Source organism: Perna viridis, chromosome 10 (genome assembly GCF_037379345.1).
Source record: "Perna viridis isolate PV_CMFRI_1.1 ecotype Kerala chromosome 10, ASM3737934v1, whole genome shotgun sequence".
NCBI classification, from domain to species: domain Eukaryota; kingdom Metazoa; phylum Mollusca; class Bivalvia; order Mytilida; family Mytilidae; genus Perna; species Perna viridis.
The window spans coordinates 5,319,721-5,333,087 of NC_142454.1; the positions used below are offsets into that span (position 1 = coordinate 5,319,721).

General features: G+C 30.7%; 1 protein-coding gene across 1 annotated transcript; it reads right to left on the reverse strand.

Moving 5' to 3' along the window:
• Window positions 1-447: 447 nt before the first annotated feature.
• LOC148604260 (uncharacterized) lies at window positions 448-11,600 on the reverse strand. The gene is made up of 4 exons (XM_088549303.1): window positions 11,391-11,600; window positions 10,646-10,885; window positions 2,411-2,590; window positions 448-1,229 (listed from the first exon to the last, which is right to left on the reverse strand). Exons 1-4 carry the CDS (start codon window positions 11,452-11,454, stop codon window positions 982-984), a joined length of 732 nt encoding a protein of 243 aa, XP_088405429.1. The 5' UTR covers window positions 11,455-11,600; the 3' UTR covers window positions 448-981.
• Between the last annotated feature and the right edge of the window lie 1,767 nt (window positions 11,601-13,367).

Consider the following 13,367-nt stretch of genomic DNA (forward strand, 5'->3'; position numbering starts at 1 on the left):
GACAACTACGTATATTTCACTATATCTGTTCCTTTTAGATTCAACGTCTTACCGGATTGACTACCCACAGAACATAAAACATTCCTGCCTCAATATAGTAACTTCTTTGACGCTAGTAAAAGTCATAGGATTACCTACGCTTCTCTATAACAATATTTAATCGGTTTCATGAAGGTGCGATTTAATCACTTACGTTTTTATTAAAGTCCTTGGAACGTAATATTTATTCTCTATCGAAAATGGATGTGTTTGGTAGTGATTGTTTTCCAATCAGAATACATTTCAGTATTTTATTACTTTGCTCTTGAATTTATTCCGTGGCTTGACATGTTATTATTAAGTTTTAGTCTGTATTTAGTTAAATAAAATTCTCTTAAATTATGTTATGTATTAAATCTGTATACGCTTGCTTGTTTTACATACATATTGAAATGTAATAACGTAGCATTCTAGTGTGAAAGATTTATTTCAAAATACAACGCTAATACTTCGATACAAATACGTGTCAAGACGTCATTAGATATATATGTGTACATGTTTTTTTAATATATCAATTTGATATCAGATGAAACATTCTACAGGATGAAGCCAAAATGTTGCAAAATCCATAAAAAATATGAAGGAGTCGTATAAATTATGTTAATGTGTGTATAACAAAAATAGGCAAATTATGTCTTAATCTGACAAAATATCGTTGCATAGGTGTTTTTTAATCACTATCATTTATGAAAAAAATGGCACGTCGTATTCATCTGAAGGTAAAAAGAACACAAATGCAAAATATGAAATTTTGTCCAGTTGGGCAACATTTCCTATGTAGTATGATAGGCGTTATGGTATGGTTTTATCGACCTAGAACATTGCAACAGAATCTCTTAAATCTAGTACCCTATTGGAGAAAAAAAAAATTTTCACCATTTCTATTATGAAATGAAATTGGCAAAATAAATTATTTTACTAAATATGTCAATCATGTATAATTCAAGCAAATAATTTATTTTCACATATGTAAGGAAATACATTAGAACAATCCCGATCATACCATTGGCCGCCATTATTGTTTATCAAATATCTTATACAATCTCCAGTTGGCAAGTTTCCGCTTCTATCATCCGGTTGATTATATGCCCAATTTGTATGTGTTAAGCTTTTGCCATCTATCCACTTAAAGTTTCCTTCATCATGCGAATCTGTACCTCCGATCCACCATGCGTTAAAATTGGTTCTTTCTGTAAAATAGACGCAGACAAATGCGATCATGATTTCGAAAGCATTAAAACGAAACAACAAATAGAACGTTCTAAAGGACAGAGATTTTGACACGTCTACAATCTTATAACAAGTATTCAATATAACGCACAGTTCCTTTACTCTGAATATAAATACTTAAGGTCTACCTTGATTAATGTGCATTTATGCAAATAACTAGGTTAAAAAACAAGTAGTATTGTAAATATTGTTAAATCGACTTAGAATGAAATTAGGACCAAAACAAAATGCGTTAATTGAAATTAAATGGCAAATCTAACACAATTGTAATGTTAGTCATAAATGTGTGTTCGTGTCGTTTTTTAAGTTTATTTTGAACCAGTGTCATCGTTCTGTTATTGTGGATTTCATTAAATTTGCGGTCGGGGCCTTTCAGAGCTTATTTTCAGGTGCGCTAATACTCACTTATTAAACACATTTTGGTGATATTTGTAAGTATTTACTATTTTTATAAAGGTTATACGATGGTTCATTATTTGCGGCATATCTTCTTTGTCTATAACTGTTTTGTTTTTTGTTTTTGTGTTTTAATCCGTATGAAGTAGAGTATTCTTCTATCTTTCAAATTATAGTAAAGCTATTTCAAGCTAGTTTTAATATTTTGAGACTTTTGGTTTTTGTTTTAAATCAAGTTCTAAGTTACCCATTATTTCTAAAGTAAGTGAATCACTTGTGTTATATAAAGTTTATCAATCAATATTTTCTTTGTTGTTGTCCTTTGATCTTGATTTCACGTTTACTATGGTTGCATCTTATTTCATTTAAATTAGTCAAAGATAGGTATATCTAGAGGAAAGAAATTCGAATGGGAATCAAAAAGAAAAAAAGCATGGGACAACGATTAGAAAATAGACGCATACTACAGCGAATATCAATTACCAAATTGATACGTATATCAACACATAAGTCAATGAGCAATCCGAAATCCACTAAATAGGTTTAACCATTTGACACGTCACTTTGTTTTATAATAATCTCTTAGTAAACAAAACTGCACATCAGTTCGAAAAAAAGTTTCAATCTCCTTTAAGGTTGGAGTTGAAAAGGATTTTTTTCTTCAGTGAAATGTGCAAAAAAAAACATGCCTCTGACACTTTTCATCTGCTGATAAATTAATAACATTTTCTTATTTATAACGTACCGTATTCTTGAACCAAAAGTGGTATTATATATTTTTCTTTTGTTGCAGTACTAGCAGCCAGCAAGTTTCCCCCATCGTTTTTACAACCTGCGACGGAGTTATTCCAATTTGATTTCGATGTAACAAACTTGATGCATAGATTTAGCTGCCAGATGTACTGATAATCGATCAGAAGACAGTCTAAAATACAGAGAAAAATAATAGCAGTAAGTATTACAATAAAACCTGCCTTCACTGGACATGTATCTTAATGAAATATCCCCTGAAGACAATGAGAGGTGGACATGTATCTTAATGAAATATCCCCTGAAGACAATGAGAGGTGGACATGTATCTTAATGAAATATACCCTGAAGACAATAAGACGTTATTTGAAAATTACCGAACTGTTGAACACTAAGCAATAGTAAAAGTGAATAAACAAAAAGAAAAACATATAGCATTATGGAGGAAAAACCGGAAAATTGGAAATTCAACAAATCATATCAATTTTAATGATTTAATATTTTTTACTATTATTAAATGAACGACTCCTAAAATATTGAGCGTACTAGTAAGGCTACTAACAGCAATCGGTTTCGTACAACTGAAGCGCTAATTCTTAATTTTGGAAAAGCTTTCTTATAAGTAAATACTACCTTGGAGTTGTATTGAGTGTGTTTTTTGTTTCTGTTTATGTTTTTGTTTATCTTATTTTTATGTATTTATTATATTTTTGTGTTTGTATGTTTGTTTGTTTGTTTGTTTTTTGCGTTTTGGTTTTTGCTATGTTTGGTTTATATAACACCAAATTAATACAAAAGCATTAACACAGAAGTGAAAACATCTGTACCCAGGTACATGATCAAGACATGAAAACATGAAAACAAAAAAAAGACGATGTAGTCTTGTAACTATCTTTATGATGATCCTGTTTGTATTTATGTTTGTTTAGTCATCTTTGCAATTAAATCTATGAAATAAATTTAAATATACTTTCACTTTAAATTATTTAGTTTGTCATTAATGAAGAAAAATCAATTAACACTTTATTAATGAATTGTAGGATTGGCGATATATTAAATTTCATTAAATAAATTAGTACTTAAATCAGTTACATGCAATAGTTACAAATACAGGAAACAGAACGATCAATAATAACAAATACCCATAGACCTTATGCGATATATATATTTATGAGAATCAACTTTCCTAATCACCATATTTGAACATGTATATTCTAGTTCATTTTTTTAATGGCCAAAATAATATAAATAGTAGGTTTTTTTGTTAATTGGAGACAACAGACGACATAGTAAATCACCAGACACTTTATAACATTGTTTGAATAATAATAATGATAATATGTTTTTCTCATAATAAATAATACCATATTACATTCCTTCTGGGTAAAGATATTAAATGAAAGATCAAGTTGTCAACAGGTAACATGATTATTATATTCGACAGAAAATAATATATACACTTCAGTCGTTTTCAAGGGAAACAAGATTCGAGAGAAAATCAAAAGAATACTTTCCAAAGGTAAAGACCAGACAGGTACACACAAACATAAATCAATCAACTCATAAAAAATGAATGAGCAACCTGGACTCCAATAAGTACTGGAAGCATGGATCAGAGGCACCAGTAAAGTATGCGACTAGTGGTTTTACATATGAATCAGACATTCAACTACTTTATTTTTTTTATTTTGTGTATTATTAGCTTTTTTTTCACTTTTCTATCTTATCGATATATATTACGGTTAAAAAAATGTTGAATTCAGCTTTAGGACAGTTAAATAATTGTATAAGCTAAGAGTTAAAGACTTGTTCAGAATTGTTTTGAACCGATTTGTTCGTAATTCATGTTATTATATAGGCCTTTTATAAACAACAAATGTAGTAAAGGAAGATAAAAAAAAACATTGTTATGGAATTACTCGTACTAAAATTATTATTCAACGAATATATTCATTTTTAGGCAACATACTTTCTTCTTCTTTTAAAATTGGATCAGTTGGATCAGAAGTAAATGAATGAGAAAGAATATGTTATGCTCCCATTGATCCGCATCGGGTCATATAATGAACTTTAATATTATTATTCAGTTCTCCTCTACCAAGCAGTTGGTTTGTAGTCTAAGTAATAATTTGGGTTACTTGCTGACCAGAATACCAATGAGTTCTTTTTTACTAGCTTGTGTGAGCTAGCAAATATAACTTCTGCGATTGAGCAAAAAATACATGAAATATCTGCAATAGTACATAACACCTCAATTGATCAATCAATAAATAATTTGTTCAATTTAGACCTAATTTCACTAGTTTCAGTACGCAATAATTAGTTCAATTTAGACATAATCATATTTCAAAGACAAATCCATACCAATTTATTCATATTCCTTTACTTCACCCACCGTATCCAAAATTTTCAATTATAAACAATTATAAAAGGCTATTGCAGAACCTCGAAATTGAAGACTTCAAGGCTCAACCACCTGACTGTTCTTACAAAAACTCTCCGTTCAAATAAATTCCTTCCGGTTACGTCGTTACGGGAGATTTGTCCATCATCGAAAACGAATATCTGTGTAATATCCTTTCTGAAGGTCCCAAGTACCGTGAACCGCGCTCCATAAATTGGAATTATAACTTTAAATTTCTTATGGATGCCGTGGAGGACTATGCAAGATAATGGATAAACGAGAACAAGAAGACATTGATTCTCTATCAGAGTGGTTAAAAGCTGTGAGGTCCTTAATTTTGAAACGAATGAAAGTGGGTCAATGAGTGCCAAAGCTACATCAGTTTTCAAAGACCCCAATGTAGCAAAAACATTGTCTACTATACATGACAAATATGTTGTCGTATCAGCAGACAAAAAAAACCAGCCCAAACAACATTGTTTTTGTCTGCAAAACGTTTTACATCCAATGTTCATTATCAGAGGTAGACCTAGAAAATAATAGCAGTGATAAGAGCTATACTGCTACCACACTCTCCAAAGAAGATATTGTGGAAAACCATAAATCTGTGCTATCCTCCTTTGGTTTCTCTACCAAGGACGGTGACTGCGATTTACCGTCTATATACTGGATTCCTAAACTCCACAAGAATCAATACAAACAACCTTACATAGCTGGATCTGCAAAATGTACCACCAAACCTCTTTCAAAACTTTTGACTTCTATACTCACATCAAAATAATTAAAAAATAAGGCAGCCTTTGCTATTTTTGCAGACGTCGTATATATGCAACTGTTAAGTAAATAAGCGTCCGTAATTTTATTTCTTAGCATGTTGTCATCTGGATAGCACTAAGATTTACTTCGAACTTTGGTAGCTTAGCAATATAAAGCATATCTAAGATGGGATTCATTTGAGACATATTCCTTCAAACTAGGGTTAATGGTTTCTAGCAAAATATGCTTAAATAAAATTGATTTCCAAATATTCAACTGATGAGAAAATTATAACTTAGAAAATAGATCAATTTTTTATAACTAAGTGTTTAACACTATAGGGTCTGAATAGCAATTGATTCAGCAATAAAAAAAAATATGGGGAAACATTTCTTTCTGGACAGATGATGCATTAATCAAACTAGAAAAAAACTATGATTTCCATTTTATAAATATATTTAAATATGTATGATGTTCAATGTCTCATTAATTATTATTTCTCATTTTCAGGAAATGAAGAATAGTGAATTTGCCAACAGATTGACAAATACAGAATGACCAAAGAAATTGTTAAAAGGACAATAGTGAAATTTTCGTGTTTTGTGAGGGTTGATTATGTGATGGTGAATTCATGCTAAAACAACATAACATAACATAAAACTGAACGTATCAGTTTTTTTCAAAATCTTGAATTTAGCAACAACAACAATCTCAAGTTTTCTGTGATTTTATGACAGATTTAAGGATTTTTTTTTATTGAACCAGGGTAATTTCAATAAGAAAGGAGCGAAGTTCTATGAAATATATACGCTTTCAAACTGAGTGGAAATCACCATCAATCCATGAAGTCTTTTTAATTATTGATAAAAAATACCTATGAACATGTTAATGAAATAAATAATTTGGTTCATAGATTACTAATTTCACCAAAAGCAAATGTGAGAATTATTTATATTGCATATTTTAAAAAATCTCAATTCAACCGAATTTCAGGTGAAACCCTTCACGTGAACATCACGTGAAGACTCATTTCATCCGAAATTAACGTGAAGTTCATGTGAATAACGTCACGTGGATTTCATGTTAGAGTTCGATTCAGGCTAAATTCACATGAAAATCTTCACGTGAAGTTCATGTAAAATTTACGTGAATATCAAGTGAAGAAAATTTCCCTAAGTACTTTTTATGCAAGGATAATTTTATGAGATTACAAACATTGTTTTTCATTTACTTTAATTGTCTCATTTTATTGTATCGGCAGTGATACCATGTATTAAAAGATGGACTACTAATTAAATACGGACACGTGGTAGTTCCTGATAATATTATTCTACCGTTTCACATTTGATAAACCAGATACTTTTTTTTTAAAATGATCACATGTTGAAATAATCACCGTCACTTGATTTTTACAATTAGTTAGTGATGAGTATGTTTGTTTTGTCCTCTAGTAAACGGTTATCTTGCCCTGTAATGATGTGTCGGCATTTTCTTTTCATTTGGCATGAACGGTATTTTATGATAAAAAAAGTCGCAAAACTGATTCATGTGTGCAAAATGAACGAATGAACAACTAGCATAGAACATTTTGTCGTAAAACTGAGTTGAGGACATTCTTCTTAAAATTTAGATTTTCAAGAAACGTGACAGACAAAAATGAAATAGACTTTTTTTTGTTTCAAGTGAGTCTTAAAACTCGAATTCTAGGTGCCTTTCTTCATGTCCTTAATCCCAATATTTACAGTGAATAACTAACTACTAATATCTTAAATGTATGAATATTCCTTAGCTTCTTCTATAGTCGATTTTAACATAAAACTTGGAAATGTATTGATTGTATATGAATTATATTGTATTGAGCTGATTTGAGTCATACATTCCATTATATAAATGTAATTATATTTTCGTATTAATTAAAGATTCCCGTATAATCTATTCAAGTCTTTCGTCCAAAGTAAAACAAAATATATGAATATTGGTTTTTTTTTCTTCAAAATATACTGTAGAAAAACCATCCAAACCCAATGAATGGTTATACAATTACCAGCAATGTAATAATGAGTAATCTAATTAAATCTTTTTAATTAAATGGCAAACAATACATAAAATTCATGTTTAAATATTGACCATATAATCAGTGTTAACTTAAAATGCAATGATGATCATTTATTTCTAACATCAGCCAAAAAAGGAGGTATAAACAACACTACACAAACTATATAGAACGTTTACAATTTTAATTCAGAATATTAATTCATTTAAATAGCATGAGAGAACTTGTCTCTTTCAGTATACAAATGTTATTTAATATTTCAAAATCAGTTTTTAAATGTAATGTGTATTCGTTATAGCAAAAACTGGTTTACTTCAGGAGTCTTTGGTGTGTCCAGGATATCAGATTGCACTATGATGTTTTTTCGTTCAATGAAAATCGTTGACTTACTTTAAGAATTTGGTTTTATAAAAAAGTACTACTCGACTAGCATAAAATATAAACGAAGGATTTTTTTTTTCGTTTTTCTCTTGTCATTTTATATTTAAGGACAAATAATTCAACAATATATTTATTTATCTAACTTTTAAAATGTTCCTTGATATTTAATTTTCCCTTTGATTGCTTTTACATTTTTTTTTCAGTATAATAGATCTAAAGTGAATACATTTTAAGTGTTAAAAGTTAACATCATGCAAGATATTAATCGGTCTTCAAACAAAACAATAACTGTTTTGTTTGTTTGCTAATTGAAACAACTCATGTTTTACTATTCGAGAGCATGAAATTATCACATAAGGGTTGAAGACATGTTCAACCTATTTGGCCAACATCACCAGTAAAGTTTCATGTTCGACCACACAATTTGATTTACTGGTACGAGATTTCTATCTCACAGAATGGATTTTATACTACAGTCCGATGTCACGTTATACAGGATTGCTGGATTGATAACACTTTGCATTTATTGCTTAACCGATGTTACTCACTAGAAAAGTACGGGTACTGCGAGCGGAGCAGGATATGCTTTTAGTTACTTTTCTTCTTTCTTACGCTGTCTTGTTTGCTTAATGTGTCACATGTCGATGTATTACTCTTTGTCTACATTTCGATCGTCTCTGTTTCTGATGTGTGTAGAATCTGCTATATTTTTAAAGCGGCCTTCTGAAATGATTGTTTGGTTGATATGCCAAGGTCTTGTATATTCCTGCTACTTCGATGGCAGTTTGTGTAATGACATAGTACTAAATGACTGCATCTTGATAAGGTTGTTGCGCTATTCTTTTTTTTTAAGTTTCCGTAGCAGCGAATGATATCTTTTCACAAAACACGATTATTCAGTCTGTATCAGTTAATCTAGCATAGTAATAAAATTAATTTCATTTCATTAATAGCATCCAATATCAACTTATTTAGAACTATTTTTTGTGCACTTTTATCACTAAATCTAGCATATTGATAAAATTGAATTTCATTAAATTAATAGCATTTAATATCAACTTATTCAGAATTATTTTGTTTACTTTTGCACTCAAATCAAACGTATTGGGTACTTTACGTTGACATTAGTTTTATTCAAATAGTTGTCTGCTGAAGCCGTAATGTTTCAAACGTTAAATACACTGGTGCCGAGAAAGAATTGTTGGATTTTAGGGCTTAAGGGTTTTCATATAAACCGTGCTGGCCAGAAATATTTGTTGTGAAGGCTAAATTATGTCATTTTCATAGGTCGTCGCCTCCGGGACAGCGGATATCTTAACTAATTTTGACCCCTATCAAATGGCATTTAGAAATCATAAACAATAATTGTGTGTCTTGTGGGCGGAGGCACCCAAGAGTTGCAAAACTGTTCTAAAAAGTGTTCAGCTTCGGCATGTTTTGTAGAAGTTTCGCAATTTTGTAAAAATTTGGACAACATATTTTCAAAAAGAAGATGTGCTTATAAATGTGGTTGAACATTCTAGAATTTTATGAAAACATTTTTTACTCTCTCTCTCGTCTTAGCTTTGCATAATATTGAAAAATCAATGGCTGTACCTTAAAGAGATAAATGACCGGTATTTCAACTTTATTAGTGACAGGAATGTGCCATTTATTTCGATTCTCAATGTCGGTAATTGCGCTTATATAAAATTACCGGTATTGTTTTCAAATCGTTCTGTGGTTTCCAAATCACCAAATTGATTTCAATTAAGATCACAAAAAAAAATATTCTAACATTATATTTCATATAATAAAAATTAACTTCCGGTAGGTTGAAAGATAAATAACAATGTCTGGCACGTTTAAAAAGCATTTCCATGTTCTCGAAATGAGCCTTGTACCGGAACACTGATGCTTATAATCAAACATTTAATTCAAAGTATCATCCAGGCGACATACCAAAAGATACATAATTAAGAGGTCAACAGCTTTCATCAAATTTGTTTTGTTTTTTGTTTTTGTTTTTGTTTTTGTTTTGTTTGTTTTTGCTTCTTTTTTTTTCTTTTTTTTTTTTTTTGTTTCTTTGTTTTACACATTTAGAAAATTAGTCTTGATATTTGTACCAAGCAACAGCTATCACATGTACAGCTTTTTAATATATCTACAGGGTTATTATTCTCTATATTATTCTTTTACCTCACTCATTGAAGTAACTCAAAACTCGCTACAATACAGCTATGCATTTTACTAGCTAGATATTATATTTCAAACATCGTTTTATATCTTATCAGGTCATATATTTTGTTTACTACCAGAGCTTCAGGTATATGAAGGGTAATAACAAAGTGCCGAACTGATTAAATTTAGACAGTAGTCAAATGGAAAAAGCAAAAGAAATATCCGTATAACAAATGACGATATCAGTATAAAAACTGGAAAGTTGAAAACCACCGCAATGGTGCTGACTTGAGGCAGGCATTACAAAATGATAGGTGGGTTAAACCAGGTTTGACAGAGCGCTAAACCTCCAGCTTCCATTACAATTCATTATTTCCTAAATATTTCAACAAATCCAAATAATCCATATTTTATAGTAAAGTATAATATTGATGAACAGAGTTATACCCACACCTGTTTCATTTGGGAATAATTACCTTTATGATTGTAGTACATTGTACCTAGGCCAATGACACTATCTAATCCTCCGTTAGATGTTTCAAATATGTAGCACTCATTTGTCGTAGTGTTGTATACTACAGCATTACAGATATTGCTCAGAACACAGAGTCTTGAACACTGTAAAATTGTAGAAGCAGCTTCTTCGTAGTGAATAGTTCCATTGATATTACTCGCTATCCATGGATCAAATATCAAGAAAACATTTCTTGTTTCACCTGAAAAATAAATATTTCCTTCGAAAAATTAAGCTTGTTTTATTATAAATCCACTGTGGTGAAATATGATTCCCCCCCAGTTTTTGTTGCGTCATTAGTTGTTTAATAATTTGAATTTTCTTACCACATACGCCGTTTAAAAATGCCAAAAAAGAACAAATATATAAGGAGTATGAAGCTCATGACGATGTATTAACAGTAGAATTAATAACAACTGATGATACATGTATGTTTACTCCCATTAGAATAGTTTATCAAGTTTATTTAAGGTAATTCCTAATTTTCGTTCTTGTGTGTATGTCTTGCTGTTTTTGTATTGTTATGACGTTTTCTAGTTTTGTTGAATTTCTTTATGTTCTATGTTATGGTTTTGTTCACGAATTTCATCTTGACCCTTCGGTATTCATTCGTTTTATCTTTTTTGCAAAAAGAAATTAATTATAAAACGTATTTAAAGAAGGGTATTCATTAAGGGAAATTAAAGAATAACTATAGATGTACGTACCAAATACAATCGCAGTCTGCAATAACAAGAAAGTAATCCGAACAATTATGCCCTCATGGAACATCGTTTCATATTGTTATTATAGTCGTTGATAATTGGTTACATAATGCACACATCCTGTGGCATATTATTGACTAAGCAATCAAAATGAGATCCGGTGAAATAATGTAATAATATTTGAAAAATGTTAATCGTTCAATTAATTGTGAGTTCTACTGGAAACGCGACAGATAGCTAATATATTCTGAAAATGTGGTGTATATCCAATCTATTTCATAATTGTGTTCTATTGGTTTGTCATATAATCGATGAATGTAGTAAATTAAAAGTAAATTATTAAGTTAAGTATATAATGCATTTGATTTTTCATTGCCAAGGAACATAATACAAGTAGCGAATTGAAGTCCAGCGCAAATGGTTCATGAATCCAAGTTCATTATTATATATGTTTTGAAATTAGATTCCGGTTGTGGTTCGCCAATTAAATATGGTTTTGGTCAGAAATCAGTTTGTAATATAACTTCATTGCTGGTCATAAACCAAACTATTTAGTATCTGTCTGAACAATAATTTTACAAAATATTTTCATTTTCACACCTGATATCGCCTAACCAGCCCCTTTACATATTACATGGAAAACCATATGTTTTAAAGCTCAGATAACAGCAATATATTTGGAAGAGTAATCAAGGGAACCAAGGTTCTAGCGGTAATCAAATAAATGTAATCCAGGGACAAAGACCAGACATGGAAAACAGACATACACAACAAAGAACATTAAGTAAATAAAATCATACATACAAAGTAACAAAAGCAAATGAGCAACTCGTACTCCACTAAAAACTGGAAACATGGACCAGGTGCACCGGTAGGGTAAGCGTCCTCTTCTTTTCTTGAAACACTCGCCGAGTTTCTCATAAAAAGGCAAGTTCCGGGTAGACAAATGAGGAAAGGAAAACTATGACCTGTTGAATAAATCAGTTTCCATGGTGCAGATGGATACACCATAACGATCCACGAGTTCATGATGACGACCATAAAACTTCTGTAGTGATGCCTTCAATTTTGTAGCAACATAACCCTGTTCCAGAAGCCAATTTGTTAGAGTTCTAGTGCGATACAAAAATTCTGCGTAGTTTCGGTAATCTCTGGCATAACGTATGTGATATGATATAAACACTCCATACACAGGTGCTAAAGGGATGTCGCCACAGATGAAAGGAAAGTTGACAATTCTGAATGAAGTCATCACGTTTGACGTAAAGTTTGGTCTATAATTTTCCTTTACCATCGATTTCTAAGTAAAATTAGACCTATCAGTCGTTCCATCCAATTTACTCATTATATGTAGGATTTAACAACGCCCCATTCTGCTTTCTGTTCAGACCTTTTCAGAATCTATTTTTGACGATCTCATCATTTATACCCTAATAGAGATATGATATTTGAGAGCGCTGAAATTGATTCCATAAATATCAAATTTATAGTTGAATGTTAATTGAACTCTTGCACTTGTCCAACTTAAGCTTAGAACTGCATGATTAAGTTGACAGGAATCTTTCTTTTATTTCCATGTTTTTCATCGTGCGACTTTTAAAACTAGCCACCAAGACTTAAGTAGCAGTCCGCCTAAGAATCATGCAATTTTCACTGAAAGTGATTTATTGATGTCAGATATTTTATCCAAATTGACTTTAAATCAGTTGGATATATAAGAAAAACAATGAATAAAATGAAAAAAATGAAAAATGTTTTCACCGTTGCCATAGCAACAACCACTCCTTAGCAACCACCAATTTAGGGCCTAATAATCACAAAATTGTTACAATTTGAATGTATTGTTTATATATAATGGTAGAAATTTACCAAACTAAATAATTATATTAATAAAGTGTATCTTATGGAAAACAATTTACAATAAAGTACAAAGCAATCTGATTGGTTTAGATCTGGATACCATAGCAACCAAAATTCTTA

Coding starts and splice junctions, on each gene's coding strand:
- LOC148604260 (XM_088549303.1), bottom strand. CDS start 11,454: ATGTTCCATGAGGGCATAATTGTTCGGATTACTTTCTTGTTATTGCAG. Junction 2,591..10,645: donor AATGTACTACAATCATAAAG/GTAATTATTCCC, acceptor TCTGTATTTTAG/ACTGTCTTCTGATCGATTAT. Junction 1,230..2,410: donor ACTTTTGGTTCAAGAATACG/GTACGTTATAAA, acceptor TCTATTTTACAG/AAAGAACCAATTTTAACGCA.